Source organism: Eurosta solidaginis, chromosome 4, assembly GCF_040869045.1.
Source record: "Eurosta solidaginis isolate ZX-2024a chromosome 4, ASM4086904v1, whole genome shotgun sequence".
Lineage (NCBI taxonomy): Eukaryota > Metazoa > Arthropoda > Insecta > Diptera > Tephritidae > Eurosta > Eurosta solidaginis.
In genome coordinates this window covers 68,775,757-68,800,058 of record NC_090322.1, presented here as the reverse complement: position 1 = coordinate 68,800,058, position 24,302 = coordinate 68,775,757, and the positions used below count along the sequence as shown (strand labels likewise).

Genomic DNA, 24,302 nt, shown 5'->3' with positions numbered 1-24,302 from the left:
TGGGCCCAGACGGCATATCCATGCCGATGCTTAAAAGCCTAGGAAAAGAGGGTTTAAAATATTTAGCACATGTCTTCAACCTGTCCTTTTCCAAATTTGTCATTCCAGAAAAATGGAAAATGGCCAAGGTGGTCCCGCTACTAAAGCGGGGGAAACCAGCTAACATAGGAGAGTCATATCGTCCGGTATCTCTCCTATCGCCAGTAGCCAAACGCTTGAAACAATTTTGCTGCCCTATTTCAAAACAAATTTGCAACTAGCCTATCATCAGCTTGGCTTTATAACACTTCATAGCACAACCACCGCGCTAAATGCCATTAGCACCCAGATAAATTGCGGTTTAAATCAAAACCCCCACCAGAGAACAGTACTCGTTGCGCTAGACCTATCAAAAGCTTTTGATACGGTCAACCACGGGACGTTACTGTAAGACCTGGAAGGGACTACCCTTCCCCCAAGTCTTAAAAGGTGGACCGCAAATTATCTGGGTGGCCGGCAGGGATCAGTGAAATTTAGAAACGCAACATCAAAACCAAGAAGAATTAAACAAGGGGTGCCTCGCGAAACCTGGCATTATCACCGATTAAATCCTCCGCGACCTTATTTACAACATGGACCTCCTAAATGTCGACCATTTTCAACATCTTCGTCGATGGCACTATGCTACCAACTGTCAGGGCCGCGGAGAGGGGGTGGGGCAGCCAGAACAAATGTCCTAGGGTCGGGAAGGTTTTTGGGGGCCCGGCAAGGCAAAGCAGTATTGACAGTACTCTAACTAGGATTTCATGGATACATACATATTTTGTTGCTATAAAAAATTGTTTTAAAATTGAAAATCACTAAACTAAAGTCATAAGCATCCAATCAAATACTATGGGGCATAGTCATAGTCGAAATCAAATGTGATTTTAAGTTAGATAAACGTTTTTGACACAATTTTATAAGCGCTATCTGTCAAAAATGCTTCAACTAACTTAAAATCACATTTTATTTCGACTATAACTATGCTCCTATCGGTTTGGTCGTATTGCTTTTTCATTTTTGTAAAAGCCAGCGACATCTGTAAATACAGGCTGATAATAAACTAGAGCCTTATTTTGAAAAAATTAGTACACTTTACTTGTTTTGCGAAGCGCAAATTTGTGCAAATATATGAGTATGCCGTGGATAAGCTTACATACATAGGTTAGTTTCACGTTAATTTTTGCAAGCTTCGTATTTCTTTTGTAAATGGTGCAATTATTGGTAAATTTTTTAATGTGCAGAAGTCGTCACATTTTTCGGTATTATGCAGAAATTGTATAATATCTTTAGCGCAAGCCCTCAGAGATGGGAAAAGCTAATTGCTCCTTGCACAGCATGTCACAAATACGATGGTATGCTCGTGTGGATAGTGTGAAACCTTTCGCAACTCACATTCCCCAAATATTGAAAGCTATTGATGAAATCAAGCTTTTGAATCTGAGTTCAGGAACAGTAACGGATTTGAAAGATATTGAACTATATATGGGGAAATTTGAGTGTATCCTTTTAGCCTCCATTTGGCTCAAAGTGTTGACGGTAATCAACCATCGAAATCTGATACTGCAAGCTAGAAATGCCACACTGGACGTGGAAACAGAAAATACAAGTAGCCTGATGAGTTGAAGAAGTTCAGGGATCAATGGTCGATCATACTTCAAGAATGTAAGGTTCTGGCAGGGAGTACAGGAGTTGTGAATACCTTCGCAGAGAAAGAAGGAAAAGCGCCAGTTCGATGAATTACCTGGTGCATCACCAGAGTGTGATTCCGAAACTCAATTCAAACAGCAAGTTTTTTACGTTCTTTTGGACTGCTTGATTGGTAACATGACAAGGACGTATCAGGATCTGACGGAAGAAGAGCTCAGATAAAAGGCAGCGGCATTCTGCACGATTTATGGCATCGATATTTCTACGGATCTAATAGATGAAATCATTCATCTCAAAGCCATCCACTTAGCAAATTTAGGATGTGATTCGCTGCCACCATTTCAACTTCTGAACATGACTTAAAGTGTAGGTATTATTTCCTAACATCTGCATAGCATTAAGAATATTTTGCACACTTCCAGTCAGTGTGGCTGAAAGAGAGCGTTATTTTAGTCTATTGTCTCGCGTGAAAAATTTTTTACGTTCTACTATGAGCCAAAATCGCTTGACAAGCCTTGGAGCATTGGCGTTGCAGTCCAGCCTTGCTCGCCGCATTAGTTTTGAATCGGTAATTTCCATATCGCAGACAAAAAAGCACGGAAGGTTTTCCTTGGCTGATTTAAGCTCTTAAAATTTACATACATATATAGAAAAAGTTAATGTAAGCAAATCAAACAATGAAATCTAACATTTCATTTATGTAAGTACTCCAGTAAACATTATTTTATATGTATATTATGTTATTTTTCTACTGGATTGAGTTTATTTTTTAGGGGTCCGTAAACGCGAACTGTCCCAGGGACCCGGCTCGGCTCTCTGCAGCCCTGCCGACTGTCCTACACACCAAAATCTTGGGTGTGACGTTTGATCAGGATCTACATTTTGGTGAGCATGCAGCCGCAATTGTACCGAAAATCCAGAGCCGTAATAAAATCCTCAAATAACTTGCTGGCAGTACTTGGGCAAAAGACAAAAAAACGCTCATTACCACATACAAGCAATTGGCCAGCCGATTGCATGCTACGCGTCCCCTAACCTAAGCCTGTCGCCAAACCTAAAAACTACTCACTGGAAGAAGCCTGTACTCAAAGAACAAGGGAAACGCGAGTCACTCTAGCTCAACTTCGATCTGGATACTGTAACAGGTTATACTCCTACCTACCCAGAATCAACGCCAACAAATTTGTCCTGCTTGTAACGTCTCACCTCCACATGACACCAACCATCTCTTCAACTGTATTGTGGAACCAACGCCTTTAACACCCCTTGTTGAAACAGAAAGTTTCCTTGGAGTCCCGTTAGAAGATATTGATGACAATTTGTGATCGGTCACACCTATTGGATGGGGCGAAGCACTGCTACAACAACAACAACAGCAGCAGAACGGCAAAACCACAGCTGTACAGCGATCTCCCACTTCTGCAATGATAGTTCTGTTGATGCTTTCCCTGTCTTGTTTTGTGTTCTTGTACACCATCTGCCTCCTTAGCCTTCTGCGACATATGTACAATGTACATTGTACACACATACATACTTGTATTTATGTACATACATAGCATAGCTTTTGTGTTCAATTGTATGCGGGTTCGTTAGGAGACCTTTTCCTGTAAGCACGACTTTATAGTTAGTAACTAACTATGAATTTTTATACTCAGTTGAGCAGAGCTCACAGAGTATGTTAACTTTGATTGGATAACGGTTGGTTGTACAGGTATACAGGAATCGAGATAGATTTAGACTTCCATATATCAAAATCATCAGGATCGAAAAAAAATTTGATTGAGCCATGTCCGTCCGTCCGTCCGTTAACACGATAGCTTGAGTAAATTTTAAGTTATTTTGATGAAATTTGGTACGTAGGTTCCTGAGTACTCATCTTAGATCTTTATTTAAAATGAACAATATCGGACTATAACCACGCTCACTTTTTCGATATCGAAAATTTCGAAAAACTGAAAAAGTGCGATAATTCATTACCAAAGACGGATAAAGCGATTAAACTTGCTAGGTGAGTTGAACTTATGACGCAGGATAGAAAATTAGTAAAATTTTGGGCAATGGGCGTGGTACCGCCCACTTTTAAAAGAAGGTAATTTAAAACTTTTGCGAGCTGTAATTTCGCAGTCGTTGAATATATCATGATGAAATTTGACAGGAACGTTACTCCTATTACTATATGTATGCTTAATAAAAATTAGCAAAATCGGAACGACCACCCCCACTTTTTAAAAAAAATTTTTTGTAAGTCAAATTTTAACAAAAAATTTAATATCTTTACAATATATAAGTAAATTATGTCAACATTCACCTCCAGTAATGATATGGTGCAACAAAATGCAGAAATAAAAGAAAGTTTCAAAATGGGCATGGCTCCGCCCTTTTTCATTTAATTTGTCTAGGATACTTTCAAGGCCATAAGTCGAACAAACATTTACCAATCCTTGTGAAATTTGTTAGGGCTTAGATTCTGGGGCGATAACTTATTTCTGTGAAAAAGGGCGAAATCGGTTGAAGCCACGCCCAGTTTTTATACACAGTCGACCGTATGTCCTTCTGCTCGGCCGTTAACACGATAACTTGAGCAAAAATCGATATATCTTTACTAAACTCAGTTCACGTACTTATCTGAACTCAATTTGTATTGGTGTATAAAATGGCCGAAATCCGACTATGACCACGCCCACTTTTTCGATATCGAAAATTACGAAATGAAAAAAATGCCATAATTCTATACCAAATACGAAAAAAGGGATGAAACATAGTAATTGGATTAGTTTATTGACGCAAAATATAACTTTAGAAAAAAACTTTGTGAAATGGATGTGACACCTACCATATTAAGTAGAATAAAATGAAAAAGTTCTGCAGGGCGAAATAAAAAACACTTGAAATATTGGCAGGAATGCTGTTCGTGATATTATATATATAAAGAAATTAGGGGTATCCTACAGATGATGTTCTGGGTCACCCTGGTCCACATTTTGGTCGATATCTGGAAAACGCCTTCACATATACAACTACCACCACTCCATTTTAAAAGCCTCATTAATACGTATAATTTGATACCCATATCGTACAAACACATTCTAGAGTCACCCCTGGGCCACCTTTATGGCGATATCTCGAAAAGGCGTCCACCTATAGAACTAAGGCCCACGCCCTTATAAAATACTCATTAACACCTTTCGTTTGATACCCATATTGTACAAACGCATTCTAGAGTCACACTTGGTCCACCTTTATGCCCATATCTCGAAAAGGCTACCACCTATACAACTACCACCACTCCCTTTTAAAACCCTCATTAATACCTTTAATGTGATACCCATATCGTACAAACACATTCTAGAGTCACCCCTGGTCCACCTTTATGGCGATATCTCGAAAAGGCGTTCACCTATAGAACTAAGCCCCACGCCCTTTTAAAATACTCATTAGCACGTTTCGTTTGATACCCATATTGTACAAACGCATTCTAGAGTCACACCTGGTCCACCTTTATGCCCATATCTCGAAAAGGCTACCACCTATACAACTACCACCACTCCCTTTTAAAACCCTCATTAACACCTTTCATTTGATACCCATATTGTACAAACGCATTCTAGAGTCACACCTGGTCCACCTTTATGCCCATATCTCGAAAAGGCTACCACCTATACAACTACCACCACTCCCTTTTAAAACCCTCATTAATACCTTTAATGTGATACCCATATCGTACAAACACATTCTAGAGTCACCCCTGGTCCACCTTTATGGCGATATCTCGAAAAGGCGTTCACCTATAGAACTAAGCCCCACGCCCTTTTAAAATACTCATTAGCACGTTTCGTTTGATACCCATATTGTACAAACGCATTCTAGAGTCACACCTGGTCCACCTTTATGCCCATATCTCGAAAAGGCTACCACCTATACAACTACCACCACTCCCTTTTAAAACCCTCATTAACACCTTTCATTTGATACCCATATTGTACAAACGCATTCTAGAGTCACACCTGGTCCACCTTTATGCCCATATCTCGAAAAGGCTACCACCTATACAACTACCACCACTCCCTTTTAAAACCCTCATTAATACCTTTAATGTGATACCCATATCGTACAAACACATTCTAGAGTCACCCCTGGTCCACCTTTATGGCGATATCTCGAAAAGGCGTCGACCTATAGAACTAACACCCACTCTCTTTTAAAATACTCATTAACACCTTTCGTTTGATACCCATATTGTACAAACGCATTCTAGAGTCACACCTGGTCCACCTTTATGCCCATATGTCGAAAAGGCTACCACCTATACAACTACCACCACTCCCTTTTAAAACCCTCATTAATACCTTTAATGTGATACCCATATCGTACAAACACATTCTAGAGTCACCCCTGGTCCACCTTTATGGCGATATCTCGAAACGGCGTCCACCTATGGAACTAAAGATTACTCCCTTTTAAAATGCGCATTAACACCTTTCATTTGATACCCATATCGTACAAACACATTCTAGAGTCACCCCTGGTCCACCTTTATGGCGATATCTCGAAAAGGCGTTCACCTATAGAACTAAGCCCCACGCCCTTTTAAAATACTCATTAGCACGTTTCGTTTGATACCCATATTGTACAAACGCATTCTAGAGTCACACCTGGTCCACCTTTATGCCCATATCTCGAAAAGGCTACCACCTATACAACTACCACCACTCCCTTTTAAAACCCTCATTAACACCTTTCATTTGATACCCATATTGTACAAACGCATTCTAGAGTCACACCTGGTCCACCTTTATGCCCATATCTCGAAAAGGCTACCACCTATACAACTACCACCACTCCCTTTTAAAACCCTCATTAATACCTTTAATGTGATACCCATATCGTACAAACACATTCTAGAGTCACCCCTGGTCCACCTTTATGGCGATATCTCGAAAAGGCGTTCACCTATAGAACTAAGCCCCACGCCCTTTTAAAATACTCATTAGCACGTTTCGTTTGATACCCATATTGTACAAACGCATTCTAGAGTCACCCCTGGTCCACCTTTATGGCGATATCTCGAAAAGGCGTCCAATTATAGAACTAAGCCCACGCCCTTTTGAAATACTCATTAACACCTTTCGTTTGATGCCCGTATTGTACAAACGCATTTTAGAGTCACCCCTGGTCCACCTTTATGCCGATATCTCTAAAAGGCGTCCACCTATAGAACCAAGGCCCACTCCCTTTTAAAATGCTCACTAACCCCTTTCATTTGATACCCATATCGTACAAACAAATTCTAGGATCACCCCTGGCCCACCTTTATGGCGATATCTCGAAACGGCGTCCACCTATGGAACTAAAGATTACTCCCTTTTAAAATGCGCATTAACACCTTTCATTTGATACCCATATCGTACAAACACATTCTAGAGTCACCCCTGGTCCACCTTTATGTCGATATCTCGAAAAGGCGTCCACCTATAGAACTAACACCCACTCTCTTTTAAAATACTCATTAACACCTTTCGTTTGATACCCATATTGTACAAACGCATTCTAGAGTCACACCTGGTCCACCTTTATGCCCATATGTCGAAAAGGCTACCACCTATACAACTACCACCACTCCCTTTTAAAACCCTCATTAATACCTTTAATGTGATACCCATATCGTACAAACACATTCTAGAGTCACCCCTGGTCCACCTTTATGGCGATATCTCGAAAAGGCGTCGACCTATAGAGCTAAGGCCCAATCCCTTTTAAAATGCTCATTAACCCCTTTCATTTGATACCCATATCGTACAAAAAATTCTAGGGTCACCCCTGGTCCACCTTTATGGCGATATCTCGAAACGGCGTCCACCTATATAACTAAGGATCACTCCCTTTTAAAATACTAATTAACACCTTTCATTTGATACCCATATCGTACAAACAAATTCTAGAGTCAACCCTGATCCACCTTTATGGCGATATCCCCAAATGGCGTTCACCTATAGAACTATGCCCCACTCCCTCATAAAATACTGTTTAATACCTTTCATTTGATACACATGTCATACAATCACATTCCAGGGTTACCCTCGGTTCATTTTCCTACATGGTTATTTTCCCTTATGTTGTCACCATAGCTCTCAACTGAGTATGTAATGTTCGGTTACACCCGAACTTAACCTTCCTTATTTGTTGTAGTTGAATTTAAGAATAGCTAAATTATCTTTCGTGAAGCAAATAACCGTTAGAATGATTGGAGCGCACAAAAAACAAAAGGTTTTTGTAATGGCTGATAAAATGTATGTGCTTACTATGTATCTGTGGTTTTTAATATTGTGTATGCATACTCAACTAAAACAAATAGGAAAAATGCAGAAATATATGGGGAGCAGTCTTTGCTTGGCATTACAAAATCATTACTTACAATTTCTATGATAATATCATATTTATGTTCATTCCTTTCTCAGGATTGACCACATCAAATCCATTGCAATAATTTTGTGTTTACTATGAATATTATTTGTCATGAATACATACTCGTAAAGTTCATTACGAAGCAATTGTTGAAAAATATGTAGCGATAGAAATAAATTTCGTCGTTAAGATTGCAGAAAATCGTATCTCAGTTTAAATTTTGACCACTTAACTCTTAAGGGATTTTGTTTTTTGTTTTGTTTATTGCTGAAGGTGGAGACATAATATGTGAAAAGGAAATCTAAAGAGTGAATGAGAAGTGGGAGACTTCTGCAATCTTAACACTAACGAAATCATGGATACTAACATTCAAAGTGAAAATTGGAGTTTACATATTATTTGTAATATTGTAAGTCCACCAACAACACCCACAAGCTTACAAGGGAAATCTGCACTTATACCATTTTCTTAAACTAACGGTTTGTGATTGTGGTGGTTTAGTGATCAAATTACAATTTGAGATACGAAATTCTACAAAATTAACGACTTGTCACATTTATTTTGTTGTCACTAATTTTATGCAAACGCACGTAGCTCGCATAATATTTGACATACATGTAACATATGTATATTATTGTTGTTGTTTTTGTGCATTTGTGCAGTATGTAAACAGGGCTTTACAACCTAGTTACAGGCTAGTAAAACGAGTTCAGATAACAAAATTTCCATGAGCCCATTTTGTTTAAGTTGAAAATAGTTGAATAAAAAATTGATCCAACAAATTTACTGAACATAAGATAAAGATCCCTTAATGCACAAATATATCTGAGAGTAATGTGGGATTAAGGTTAAATATATTTAGAGCATATTAGTATGAAATAGCTGACTTTCCATGCACACCCACATATGTATAAGGGTTTGTTTGCTTATCACTTATGTTGCAGGTAGGTAAGTCTTTGAATAACGACCATCTTGATTATCTTTGGGTTAGTATGGAAATAAAAACAATGGATTTATCCAAAAGGTAATAAATATTTATATGGAAATACATGCATGTTAAACAAGCACTTTTTACATGAACATTTTGGTGCATGTTCGCTTGAGGTGGTTATAAGGTGGAATAAAACAAAAACTATAAGTAAATTGCAAAGCTCAATTTTATTAATATTATTTAATAATTGTAATAATTAAAATGTTGACCATTGGACAAATTTGGGGTGAGAATTTACGAATACGTCTTTGTTTTTATTGTATGTACAATGTTCAATTTCGGTTAACTCGCATGACTTTGACAGATCACATTGCACAACAAATTTGTGAGACAGGATTGGCTAGAATACTCACGCATATATAGCTAGAAGGAACTTTCTTTGGTGGGTTCTTACACGTCCGGGATTAACCCGTTTTACTAGTCTTGTATGTTTGTAAATGAGCCAAGTTTCACGAAGAACATTTGCCGCTGCATTTTTCAGCTAAAATTACGTTATAAGGAAGAGATGGAATACATTTTAATTAAAACTATTTAATTGAACTAATTAATGAATTATATAAAAAAAGATTAGAAAATATGTTCTAATATTAAAAATAAGTTCATATTATATACATACATATACAGGGTATTTTGCAACGAACCTATACGACTTAAAGGAAACCTTGGGTTCTATCTCGAAGCCCCTAGGCATAGCAGCCAATTTTCCGACATGCTGGAACAGGTGGATGCGCCTTTAATTGATTATAGCTTTTGATTTAAATGCCTAACGCTGAAAAACGAAGGCTAATTCGACAAAAAATTTTATCGAACTTTAAGAAAATTTCTTTCTAGAAGCAGCTAGTATTTGCAAAGCGGACGAAGTTATCATGATAAGGGTTTTTAGTTTGGTCATCACGTAAATTTTTAATAACATTATGGCCACATTAATATCGTTTTCGTTTGTGAAAAAAATTGTTGCCTAAAGAAATAGTAAAACCGTAATAGTTACTCCTACTCTTGAAAAGTGTTAACTTTTATAGTGCATGAAAAGAACATAAATGGCTACCCCGTGTATCAGCTGATTCCCACAAGCGTCTTGTCAATAATAATAAAAATTCATTAGCATTTATTGCTTTCATTCCAATTTTCTTCGCTAAAAATTTGTAAAGTAACGAAAATAAATTATCACGATCAGCTGGTTTGGCAGGGGTACTCTTTCACAACGTCGTTTCATTCAGGGTAAAAGTGAAACGTTTTTATATACCCCGTGCAGGCGGTGCCTGTTTTTTAGAATGGAACAAAATATGTTTACAACCCTTTCGGAGCATACAAAAAGCGTAACACTTTTGCCAGAAAATAATACGCTATAAGTCTATGCGAGGTCCTCAAGCACCGGACAATTCAACCTAACCTAACCTTAACCCTTTCACTACCGTACTATAAACAGTAAGGTAATTTTTTTAGATAGATATAACACCCAACTTCAGGAAAAAAAATTAGAAAAAAAAAAATCGAATGTCTTTAAAAAAGTGAAAATGTGCTTGGATAATATGTCCCGTTGGTTTTTTACAAACCACGAATTGGGATGAAATGTCCCATCGGTAGCATATATTAAAAAATAACGAACGTTTATTTTTACTTTTGTGTCTAATTTTTTATAATTTATTTATGAAATTTGCCGAAACAATCAAAACACAAAAGTTCTTTACACATGGATCAAATATAATAACTTCGTTTTTCTTTTCCAGTTGAGCTGCACAACGTCTACGTCGGTCTTGTTTTATTGTTCTTTTTGACCTTGGACCCTTTGTTGTAGATGTCCTTTTAACTGTTGTCCTGGCTCTACCCTGCGCAATGAGCTGCTCTGCAAGTTGAACAATGAATTCTTTTAGTATTGATTTTTTGTGGATATTTTCCTGATAAAGGATGTGCGCATTTACAACAGACGTGATTAAAAGCTTGAAGAAGACCTTACGCCACCATTTTGATGATTTTCTGTTTTGATCGTAAGTCTTAACTTTTTGGTCAGATATGTCAACTCCACCCATGCTCTGATTATAGAAAGCTAAGGCTTCAGGACAGATGATGGATATTCTGAATCCATCTTTCGACGTTCGAAAGATAGTGGATGTTGTAGGCTTATGACAGTTACTCATCACAACAACTTCTCGTGAGTCTTGCCATTTTGCAACCATTATACCTGCTTCACTAATTCGAAATATAAATTCGCCTTTCTCCTAACGGTTAGTGATTACAGGCACATTTTTCCGGTTCTGGATACATATCCCGACGCAAGCAAATGGTTAAGTTTTCATCAGATCGTATGACGTGAAAAATCTATCAAAAACCAGAACCGTGCATGGATTCCACACAGTTTCGCACAATTTGGTAACGACCCTCTCACCTAAAGGTCTAGGTTGGGCTGGGTTGTTATCGCTACCAGCGTAAATGTTAAAATCGTAAGAGTATCCACTTTTAGAGTTACATCTTTGCCAAATTTTAATACCACGTTAGTGGTCTTCAGCGGAAGATACTGCTTAGTGAAGATCGCGCCTTGAATTTAGCCATCGATTCATCTGCTTCGGGCTTTTATAAAAGTATACTTCAAGCAATTGACAGCTTCCTCTATATAATACAGTCTTGATGCCGTTTCCGGTTGCTTGGGAAAATTAAAATATAGTTTTGATATTAAATTTTGATAGCAATCACACAGTAATCAGAAATCTGTAGAAGTTTATTATAACCAATGGTAAGCGAAATCCCTAACAAAATCTTACGGTTTCCTTTTACTTTTAGGAGGGCCAACCGTTCATTCGTGCATTCAGCAATAAAACTAGAGAGGGATTAGGAAATATACATTTATATACTTGGAGCTCAGTAGAATTTCTTGAAATCGGAGCTAATATAATGGGTTCAATCTCTTCAGTAATAGAAAATTGAGGACAAAATAAGCCCGATGGGTCTACCCATACTGCTGGTAGATTGGAACGCTCATTGGACGGCATTGATGAACTATGAACATTCTCTTCATCTGGGTTAGAGCCTTGAATTCTGGAATTCTCATTCGAGGGCTTTGGTGTTTCATTTTCATCCGGATTGTTCGATGCTTTATTTGATTCTTCATCGGAATCTGGCATATACTGGGCATCTTAAGCACTAAAATCGCGAAGCTCAGAGTCGCTATGATTTACCAAAGCAACAACTTCATATTTCGTCAATCTACCACCATTCCTTTTTCTATTCATTCTACAAATTTAGAAAACTCTCAAATTAATAAAACTTTTCATATTTGTACGCCGAAGAGATAATATGTCCCATTTATGTAGCCTAAACCATACCAAAGGCACATATCATCGCGCAATAAAAAAACACACTTAGAAGAACATACATATTTGTAACACATTGTTGCTTACTCACTTGAATCTTATGTAGGACACTTATATGCTTTCGCAAAAGAAATTTCAGGTCTAGTAAAGCTTATTTTTACTCGTATATCGACTCACTTTTCAGTAGCACGCACACATTCCACAATACTCGTTGTCAAAAAATAACTGTAAAAATGTCTGGGCTCAATAAACAAACCTAAAACAGCTGGTTATGAAAAGAAAATACTAATAAGTACCAATAGGATGTTTCCTTATTCAGATATAGTGCGAATTGGATTTTTGTCGTTTTTTGAAATTTTAATGGGATGCATGATCACCATGGTAGTGAAAGGGCAAATCTTTCACACGTATAAAGTGACTGATAAAACATGTTTAAGAAATTGTCTATTAAAAGATTTTAATCCACATCAACTAAGCCTAACTTTTCCAGCGTGGGAAATTCGCTTCAGAGGATATAACCAACTTACGGCCTCTTTCTTCTTGAAATTAGCCACAGAATATAACATTAAAGTTGGTTGGAAAACACCTTGTATATGCATTAATTTTTAAGTAGCTTAACTACCTATGACTAAAGTTGTAAAGAGTACATGAAACTGATAACAAACGGGTTTTTCCATGAGAACGTCAATCATCTCTCATAATTATCAGTGTATATACGCGGGCGACCCAAAAGTAATCATAATCGGCAAAGATAAAAATAATGGTTCACTAATTGCTCAGTTGTTAATTATTTTAGGAAAAAATTAACTTAATTATGTCAATGTTCTCAAAAGCTATATATTTATTTATGAGCTGCCGAGGAGTGAACATAAATATGGAAAAAAATTTATTCAACGCTGATTCAAATACCTCTGCTTGACATTCACAGCGACGAACTGGAAACATTATTAGATTATTCTCCTCCATATTCCACAGTTGTACGCTGGCCATGGGCGAAACCTGACGGTGATAGTGACATTATGGCAGCTGTTGGGGATTTTTTGGCGGTCAAGATCAAAATTATTTTCTAAGAGGGTTCTAAGCCTGAAAAAGAAATTGATTAAGCGCATAGGGAATCAAAGGGGTGGATAAGCGTAATTCAGAGCTTCTGCACCCCTAAAGGGTAAAGTGTGGTATGGCCTAAAAGGCTCAATGTCGTCATATTAAACTACTTCAGAGATGGTTGGGCTACTACCTTAATGGTACTTGTTACCAGAACGTTCCGGATTTATATCCGGCAAAGGACTCTCAACATCGATAAAACTCCGAAAAACCTTCGGGAAGTTTCTTTATAGCTACAACAGTTAGTCAGTCAAAATCTTAGTAGTGCGTAAAAAAGTGTATAAAAAATTATTACTATCGCTACTTTGTGAAAAATTTAAAAGGAACGTTGAGGTTAGTTTATTTAGTTGATATTCTATAGCTAATGAGCAAATTTTCATTATCTTTATTAAGTAATGTGGAAAAGAAACACGCCAATATGTAAGACGGCCACCTAATACTGAATATCAGCCGAAGTATACAACAAAACCCGTAAAACATGGAGGTTCCAGTATTATGGTATGGGCATGCTTTTCTTCATATCTTCATTTGTTGATATGTTCAAGGACATCATGCTGCCATATGCCAGAGGAAAACTAGATCACATGGGCGCCAGACATAAACCCCAGTGAAAATTTGTGTGTTGATGTCAAAGATGCAGTCGCCCAACGCAAGCCAACATCGAATACGCAATTATGGGAAGGTACAAAAAAACATGGTAGTCTATTTCAGTTGAAAGATGCTAAAAACTTGTTGACTCAACGCCACATCGCTGTGCTGCAATTCTAAAGAATAAGGGTCATGCAACTATGTACTAATTTCATGGAAGTACCCACATGTATACGGCCGTCCTAATAATGAATGTGGGCATCTACATTTTTTTTTTTCGAAAATAGGTTTAAATAATTTAAATAGGTTTAAAATTGCATAAAGATATAAATACATAAATAGTGGTTTTAAATTCATACTTCTGCAGTATCAACACATATTTTCGATTAAGATCTTGGAAAAAACTATGACTATGAAATATATGGAAGCGATGTACTTAAGCTAAAATCTATGCTAATAATTGAAATAGATATTTTAAGTGAATAACTTGAAATTAGTACAATATATGTATGTAATCCAATGCATAAATAAACATACTTTGTATATCCTACCAGAAATCGTTTTAAAAGGATATTAACTTTTCTTTCAGTATATAATAAATCATACGTTAAGAGCATTACTTGAAATAGGCGACTTTTTATTTTGAAGAAAGTAACTCATAAAATTAAGAAGGAAACATTTTTAAAATACCCTTTTTGTTAATTGTGTGTCCATCATAAAGTTATGTACATGCTTCTCCGCTCGAGTAAGTTCCATTTTCCTCGATACAACCGCAACAAGCAACGCCGTACAACCGGCGCCCTGGAATATTGTTAATAGGTTATTGTTACTAACAATGAATAATTATTGTTATACATAAAGATACTTAGAAATATTGCTTGTAAATAAACCAATAATTAAGGCTACATATATATCTGTATAGGATTTTACAAAGCAGCTTTTATCCTTATATGAATTTTTTTTTCAACAAAGTTGAAAGTTTACATTCATACATATTGCTGCCTAAACCAAAATGAGGCACAACTCAATAAAATATATCAAACACACACATTTACTTCCGCAAATGAGCTTGTAATGTTTTTACGAAATAACACATACTTTTTGATATTGTGGCGAATATTGCCATTTTTCACATCACTATGCTGTTAGCAAATAAACACAACGACGGTAAGCCATTTACACCCATACATAGAATGCAACGAAGAATATTTCACACACACAACCAGCAGCTGGAAGCGAAGAGATTACTTCACATACACACATGTAGTCAGCAGATAAGAGCGAAGAAGAAGGAGAAACAATCACACATCAAGTTATCATCGGCTAAGAGCAGAAGCTGTTGCTCTCACATACACACGTATATAGCTAGACAACCAAGTATGCGATACAAATATTCCAGGTGGCATGTTCGTGAAAAGTCTAGACCTTAGGAGAAATAGTTGAACGAGGCTAACTGAGAGTATAAAAGCAGCGCGGTGCAAGCAAGAATCGATCACTTTGATTTTAACACGCTATAGAACGCGATAATTGTAATTGTGAAGTACTAAATGAAGACCATTTTGCTATACTGAATATTGGAGTTAATTATTCGACAGTTGAGAGATTCGAACGTTAAAAGAAGCTGCAAAATATTCAGCAATTTCAGGCTGCCCCCAAATTCCAACCTGCGCCAACGCTTAAACTACATCGCGAAAAATATCTAAAACAGTATCAAGTGCGCAGGAAATTATGCAACTTTTAGTACCATAGAATCTCAAGGAATAACAGCCTAAATGCACACTTAGATATTTTTGGCGATGAAGTCTTAGCGTTAGCGGAGGCTGGACTTTAGGGCTGTCTCATTTTTTGAGTTGTGACTTTTTGGCTTACGGTGCGATATGTACACAAGCGATCTAATATATTTCTAATACCATGTTCATGTTCCTTTTAGCATTTAGCATTTTGCATTATCGTGCATTGTTGATGCTGGCCGCATTTCGGAATTGCGCATTTGCACAGTTCGAAGCATATGTTTTTTGTTTACCAACTTCTGACCCACGTGCTTTTTGTTTACATATCAAACTTTGTTTATACTGTAAATTTTTGACAAATTTGCTTTATATCAGTAACCCACGATTGGCTAGACAAAAGTGGCCGCCAGTGTATGCAACAGCGTCTGATGCTGTTTTTATGCACGCGCACTTTGTAAATTTTTAGTTCGGTGAATGGAGTCACACATTATACATCCAAAATTATTGTAGAAAATTAAAACACACACGCTTATTTACAAGTACGATGAATTTACAAACAAACATCGAATAACAGTGGGTACTGCTCCGAATAACCAGCATTACGCAACTTGGCATCCGCATTTACATTGTTAAAGCTAAAATGCGGTCGCATTAAATCACATATTGCTGTCAATATGGCTAATGCGAAAATAACTGTTGCACGTTAGGCTAAATCTTAAAATGCGGTCAAAATGCTAAATACGGGCTAAGCATGAGCAATAAATCATGATACTGAATACCTGGCTTCCCGTGCCAAGTTGCCATTCTGAAATCCCGATTTTACATTTAAAACAATCCCGGGATTTCGGGATCTCATTTTGCAAATTTAAATATCTTTAATTGGTTCATTTTTCTAAGTTTCAATTTGAACCCACAGGAAATCCTCTTTTCCTGGTAAAGTATAGCTTTCTTTAGACGTTTGAAATTTCAATGGTCCAATTTCAAAGGAAACAGATATTTTTCTAATAATTAAAGGTTTTTTTGTTAAACTGGTACTTTGTCACTACGATCGTTTTCAAATCCCGGAATCCCGTAGTTGCAAAAGACCTTTGGGATTCGATGCTTTAATGAATAGCCTATAAGATACATAAGTTATACATTGTTCTAGTCAAAGAGGCCAACTTTATAATAATGTTATCAGAGAATTTTTTTTTGCGTAAAAATTGAAATAAGTACGTGCGCATTTTTGCTCAAAATACGCAGCTATATATCGCACACCTAGATGCACCAAAACCCTTTTCTCGTTGATTAAAGGATATATTAGTAAATCGAGTATACAATTCAGTAGGCATTGAATTGGCACGCCTGGAGTTAGTCATAACTTCGAAATTTAAGACTTTTTAGTTAGCTACTTATTGATCTAGGTGTGCGATATGTCTGCATGTTTATTGTATACCTATTATATATGTATTTGCCAAAATATTATTTCACATATACATAAAATAAATCTCAATCCGGTATTTTTTATATATATTTGTATGTATTTATTTATCTGTTGGAAAAATCTTTTGTGAAGTCTATTTATCCCCTTGTATATAAACTGTACTCATATAATAAAACCACAGCGCCTTTACATAATTCGCATAGTATTTAAAGGGTTTAACATACATTTTCAATCATTCTACTGCACTTTTTCAATTGAATAGTCAAGCAATTAGAAAACACTCCACTTCAAATTAGTAAAAAAAGTGGTGATGGTAGTATAAATATTCGCTTACAGCTCACACAATTTTAATAAAATTTTAAAAGCCCTTATCTAATCGGTCTTTGGAATAAATTTACTCTTGGCCAAATGTCAAAAAAATGGGTTTTTACCGCTTCACGCACGCAACTGTTTCTGAGTTAGTGCACACTGGCGGCAATTGGTAACATTAAGAGAGTCTAAATCGTTCTCCACCTGGTCTTTCCGGCGTAGTGGGGCCGCCCTCTAAATCTCCTTGCGTGGGCGGGTTCCGATAAAATACTTTCTTAGCCGGAGCATCAACTTTCATTTGCATAACATGGCGTAGCCAGGGCAGCCGCTGTGTTTAATTCGCACTATGTTGATATCTGGGTAAGGTTCGTAAAGCTCATAATTAAATCTTCTTCAGTACTCGCCGTTGCCAATCCGTAAGTCTTTCGAAGAACTTTATTTTATTAATGCTTCTGCACCATACAACAGGACGGGAACGATAAGTGACTTGTAGAGCCTCATTTTCGTTTGCCTAGAGAGGACTGTACTTTTAAATTGCCTACCTAGTCCAAAGAAGCATTAATTGGCAAGAGTATACCAAAAAATTTTCCTTGAATACTCAAAGGACCATTCTATCTTCTTTTGACACGTAGACGAGCGACTTAGAGAACGTGATTATTGTTCCTCGAAAGAACTCGTGATTCACATTTGGATTTCTAGTTGATATTGTTTTCACTTCAGAATGTTCCGCACTTTTCTTTAAAGAGAAAAAGTATTTTGCCTTGTTCCTTATTACTACAATTCCCACATTGCCAATTTCTTATCCAGGCCAAAAGTAGAATTTACCATGCCTTTGTTAAAAACAATGATATATATATCAACAGTGTACGCCAGTTATTGTACACTCTTGTAAAAATTGTAACATCGCAGCTAGATGCTAGAATTATATTCTCCGTAATCAGGTTCAAGAAATCGCACGATTGCGTGTCGCTAAGTCTGAAGTATCGTTTGCTTTCAAACGGCTGTAAAATGGTGCTTCCCAATCTTTACGGAGCTGAATGGGTTGCTTAACGTCGTTAAGAAAATCCATATAAGCTTTGCGGGAAGCTTCAATTCAGACAAAGTGACATACAGGGCACTAGTTTTCGCGCTGTCAAAACAGAGGTGAAGCGACCCGTCTCACATCGCGGTATCTTGTTTTTCCTCTTCTCGTAGTTAGCACGCTCACATATACCCCCTATCAGTGTGGTTCTAAAGGCAAAGTCCTTCTTTTTCGGCGCGACATTCTATATCACATTAGTTGTTTTCCGAGCTCGATAGAACTGATTTAGGGCCGGTAATACAGTGCCAGGTTAAACCAGCTCTTTGGATTAACTTTAACGACAGCTTAAATTTGCACTGAAAAAATGAACCTAAGCAATAAAAATTGCGTGGTGAAATTCTAGTCAAGTTTAAGGGGTATATTATGTATAATGCAACGAGTCATACTTTCTCATGTGCACCAGAATTTGTATAAAATAAGAGTATTTTTTTTTGATACTAGAGTACGATGAAGTGCAACGGGGAAGACGTCGTCACTCTGGGGGTGACTGCATCTGGGTTGAGGGGGCTAGGTCGCAAGTGCCCTGGTTGGGGCCCTGGGACTAGACGTCCTTGGGTAAGCATCGGAGTACCCGGTGTAGCATTGGGCAGACGTCGCAAGCATATATATTATGTGGTGGCAAACGGAGCACAAGGTGATAGGGACTAAGAGTATGTTTCCCCGACCTACTCATGTGATAGTGCCGGAAAGAGGGGGAGAACACGGTTACGTAAATTGTAGTTATAGGTTGGAACGGCCGTGTGAGCTGGTGGCGCCAAACAGCGGAGCTGCTAGAAGGTAGTTTGAGGGCGCTAAGACGCAGACTACGGGACGTCCTTAGGCGTGAACAGCTAAGTATGGGAATGAAATGGCAGATGAGCTCGCTAAAAAGGGTACATCCCTCGAAGATGGCTCCGTAGACCTCCCAATAACATTGGGTGAGATTAAAGAAGGAGAGAGTTTCACATGATCGACCAAGTGGGAAAGGCGTAAACCCAAGAGGGAACTGTTAAGTATCGAAGATCATTTTATTGTAAACAGAAGTAGTAAAAAATTTAAGGGCTTCATTCAACGATTTCTTCTGGCAACGGTCGGCCTTTGCGTTTTTTACTTTATGTCAAACATGAAGGCGAAAGTAATTGCCAAATGATATTGTAACGAATTTTCTTGCAAATCCTCTTATTTGCAACCCTCTGCTAAGTTCGTATCGCTAAACTGTTGAATAAATAACTCCAATATGTAATAATGCAAAATGGCCTTTATTCAAGTACTTCACAATAACACTTATACTTTGCAACGAATATCTTGCTTATTAACCAAACTGATTTACAGCTCAAATGAAACTCTACTATTCAAAATAATACTGCTATAGCTCGCTAGATAGCGCTTAATCCAAATCTCAAATCAAACTGAATTACTTCTTACTCGCCTGCACTGCTTTTATAGTTTACGCTGCATACTTCTAGGCTCTTCGATTTCCAGAAGTTACTAGTTGTTTCGGCTACAAAATCGCCAGCCACAACTACGTGCACAAATTATTGCCCTCTCTTGTGACCACTGAGATAAGATATATGCATGTGTTTGTGCATTGCCGCTCCGCTGCTCGTATACGTACATATGTGTAGACGCAATTATTTATTCGTTTATGTAGATACATAAAGATTGAATTATTGATGTGAATGTTTGTAGTTAACAGTCTCTCGCGCGCACATAGCCTTTTAAGTAAATGCATCTGTGTGTGACATCTCTCTGGGCTGCCTTATATATGTGTATACTTGATTTGATTATTAACGTAAATACTGCTTGGCATGGCCTTAGCATCGCCTTAGTGATGGGATAACTTAGGGGTGGTAATATCCGTGACACTGCCCTCCACCTAAGTCTGATCGTCCCGATCAGACAAATCTCTCGATCTAAACGTTGCCAGCCTTTCTAAATGGACCACTTTCATTTTGGTTCGTGGTTTACCGATGGTTTGTATGCGGTACACTACATCGTTGATCCGTTTTACAACTTTGTATGGGCCTTCCCAATTACACTGCAATTTCGGGGACAAACCTTTTTTACGTTGTGGGTTGTATAACAGCACCAAATCTCCTTCCTGAAAACCTTCGGAATTAATTGCTTTATCGTATCTGGCTTTCATCTTGTCACTCATAATCTTTGTTCGTTGCCTTATCAGATCATGTATTTCTCTTAGCTCTTCTTCCAAATCACTAGTGGATTTCCTGACATTTCTCTCCGCATTGGCATCTATCCCAAACTTCAAATCAGCTGGCAGTCTAAGGTCATTGCCAAAAATTACTTTTGCAGGGGTTTGGCCCGTTGTGTCATGCACTGCTGATCGGTAAGCCATCAAGAATAATGGTATGCGGGTATCCCATTCTTTATGGTACTTGTCTACTACTTTCCTTAAGTGCTCCTCCAATGTTCTATTGAATCGTTCTACCATACCATCGGATTGAGGATGCAATGCAGTTGTCCGTATTTTTCGAATGCCCAATGACTTACACACTTCCTGGAACACAGCTGATTCGAAATTCCTGCCTTGGTCAGAATGTAACTCCATTGGTACACCATACCTTGCAACCCATTCGTTTTTAACCACTTCTGCTACTGTTTCTGCTTCTTGGTTTGGGATTGGGTATACCTCTGGCCATTTACCGAAATAATCCATAACCACCAGTACGTATTTGTTTCCGCGGTTACTAGTAGGAAATGGACCTGCGACATCCATGGCGATCCTTTCAAATGGCGCACCTGAGTTATATTGCTTCATCTGGCCATGACTTCGTGTTCTGGGCCCTTTCGCTCTGCTGCAAACCTCGCAGTTCGCAATCCACTCAGTGACCGACTGACGGCAACCAACCCAATAGAATCTCTGTTTAATCTTCTCGAGCGTCTTCGTGATTCCAAGATGACCTCCGCTTGGACCATTATGCAGCTCGCTGAGCACGTCAGGAATCCTCTTTCTGGGAACAACTATCAGTTTATTCTTGTATTTACCATCCTCACTCTCCCATACTCGATGAAGGCAACCGGATATCAATTCTAAACTGTTCCACTGTGCCCAATATGACTTCGCAATGGGACTCTCTGCTGACATCTCTTCTCTGTTTGGTCTTTCATTTCGTTCGAGCCCTTGCATAACACGTGACAGATCTGCATCTTCTAGCTGGCACTTTCTTAGCTGTTCCTTGTCCCATTCATCTGTACATGTTATATTCATTAGCCGGACATCTATAATGTCTTCTTTAGCCTCGGCTTTTGAACAGTGCTTGCATTCCAAACTACATGGTCTTCGTGACATTGCATCAGCATTTCCATGGGTACTACCTTTTCGATGCTCAATGGAAAAGTCGTAGCTTTGTAGTCGCTCGATCCACCGTGCCAATTGTCCTTCCGGATTACGGAACTGCAGAAGCCATTTCAACGCTGCGTGATCTGTCCTGACACGGAATCGCTGGCCGTAGAGGTATTTGTGAAAATGTTTGACGCACTCTACCAATGCCAACAGCTCTCTCCGCGTAACGCAGTAGTTCCTCTCTGGTTTTCCAATCGAACGGCTGTAATATGCAACTACCTTCTCCTGTCCATCGACCAGTTGTGATAAAACGCCTCCTATAGCATATCCACTCGCATCTGTATCTAGAATAAATGTTGCTCCTGGAATCGGATATGCTAACATTGGGGCAGTGCACAAACGCTCCTTCAATGTTTGGAAAGCCACTTCTTGCTCCTTCTTCCATTCAAAAGCTTTGTTTTTTCTTGTAAGCTCATGGAGGCTATGGGCTACGCTGGAAAAATTTGGTACAAATCGGCGGTAATATGTGCACAGCCCAAGAAAACTTCTCAATTCATGTAGGTTCTGTGGTCTTGGCCAATCCTTTACAGCCTCTATTTTTTCGTTCGCAGTGCAGATGCCCTCTGTCGTTACCTTGTGACCCAAATAATTGACTTCCTTTTTAAACAGCGCACACTTTTTGGGACTTAACTTCAGACCAGCGCCAGCTATTCTCTGGAAAACTTCCTCCAAGTTCTTAAGATGTTCATCAAAGTTCTTGCCCAATACGAAGATGTCGTCCAGGTACACCAAGCATGTTTTCCAATGTAGTCCTTTCAGTACCTGGTCCATGAGTCTCTCAAAAGTAGCTGGTGCATTACATAGTCCAAAGGGCATTACTGTAAATTGCCAAAGACCATCTCCGACGCTGAAGGCTGTTTTCTCTTTGTCTTCTTCCTTTACCTCCACTTGCCAGTAGCCGCTTTTCAAGTCCAGTGTGGAAAACCATGTCGTACCAGAGAGCGAGTCCAGAGTGTCGTCAATTCTTGGCAATGGGTAGCTATCCTTTTTCGTAACGTCATTCAACTTCCGGTAGTCCACGCAAAACCTCATTTTTCCATCCTTCTTCTTTACAAGTACTACCGGTGAGCTCCAGGGACTAGCTGATGGTTCGATGACGCCGCTGTCGCTCATTTCTTGTATAATTGGACTCACAACTTGCCGCTTCGTCAGTGGAACACTACGTGGAGCTTGACGGATCGGCCTCGCATCTCCAGTGTCAATTTGATGTTTCACAACGTTGGTGCGGCCTGGTTTAGAACCATCCTGGTCAAATATGTTCGCGTACTTTAGGAGCAGTTGTTTTGCCTTACTCTGATATGCTTCCTCTAGCCCCTGCGTCCATGCCGTGATGTCATTTGAAAGATTAGTATTACTGGCTGAAACGTGTTCCTGGAGCTGTTCACAGTTAATAATTACTTCAGCCTCTTGGCATTTTCCCAAAATAGCTCCTTTAGTCAGTTTGAGTGGTGAATTGAACTCATTGAGTACTCTTACCGGAACACGTCCATCTTGTTTTGTCATAGCCAGGGTTTTTCCTACAAGTATGTTCAGTGTTGATCTGTTTGCTGCTTCGACAACCCACAATTTGTTTGTCCCACAATCTCCATCAACCTTTGCCCAGATGACTGCTTCGGATTTTGGTGGTATTCGCTGACTCTCTTCCACCAGCACTCGTTTACTGCTGTAGCCTCTCTCGTAGCCGAAATTAAGTGGTACATCCATGTTCTTATATCGCATCGTCTTGCTTTACATGTCGATCTTGATGCCCTGGTCGATTAAGAAGTCCACTCCAATTATGATTTCATCAACAATCTCTGCCACTATAAAATTGTGTACTACCGTGACGTTCCCAATTGCGACTTCACATGATACTTCTCCTAGAACCGTGCTGTCTTCTCCAGTGGCTGTACGCAATCTTGCTCCATGCAATGGTGTTATCTTCTTGTTGACTAAATCCGCTCGAATGATGGAATGAGATGCACCCGTATCTACAGTCAGTAAACGTTCCTTTCCATCCACATGTCCTCCGACAGTAAGATTGTTTGACCTTCTTCCAATTTGTGAGATAGAGATTATGGGGCATTCAATTGAGGGAGCCAGATGTCGCCCCTTGCGGCTGACTCGCTTTAGTTTAACGATTGAGTGGACTTGGAGATTTGCTCATCTCCTTCAGCTCTGCGTTTACGGCCACCCACATTGTTGGAGCTATTCGGACCGGTGCTGCAATGTCGTGCAATATGACCTGGGTTGCCGCACTTGAAACACTTAATAACTCCGGCATTTTTCTGTTGTGATCCCTTCAGTGCTTCCAAAATTTTGTCTACCCATTCTGGCCTTTCTACTTCTACACGATGAGCCTTATATGCTGGTTTACTT

General features: G+C 38.6%; 1 protein-coding gene across 8 annotated transcripts in view; it reads right to left on the bottom strand.

Annotated features, from left to right (window-relative positions):
- SK (small conductance calcium-activated potassium channel) overlaps positions 1 to 24,302 on the bottom strand; it is a 591,679-nt gene that overhangs the window by 163,104 nt on the left and 404,273 nt on the right. For 7 of the 8 annotated variants that reach the window (XR_010952625.1, XR_010952626.1, XM_067782017.1 and 4 more), the window contains exons 10-11: positions 14,749 to 14,859; positions 9,418 to 9,545 (exon numbers count right to left, since the gene is read on the bottom strand). Coding sequence is in view for 6 of the 8 variants with exons in the window: in XM_067782017.1 (XP_067638118.1) it covers positions 9,418 to 9,545; positions 14,749 to 14,859 (239 nt within the window). In the remaining 2 variants the exon portion in view is untranslated. Of the gene's footprint in view, positions 1 to 9,084; positions 9,546 to 14,748; positions 14,860 to 24,302 lie in introns of those variants that run through there. The other variant, XM_067782023.1, reaches the window with a different exon arrangement.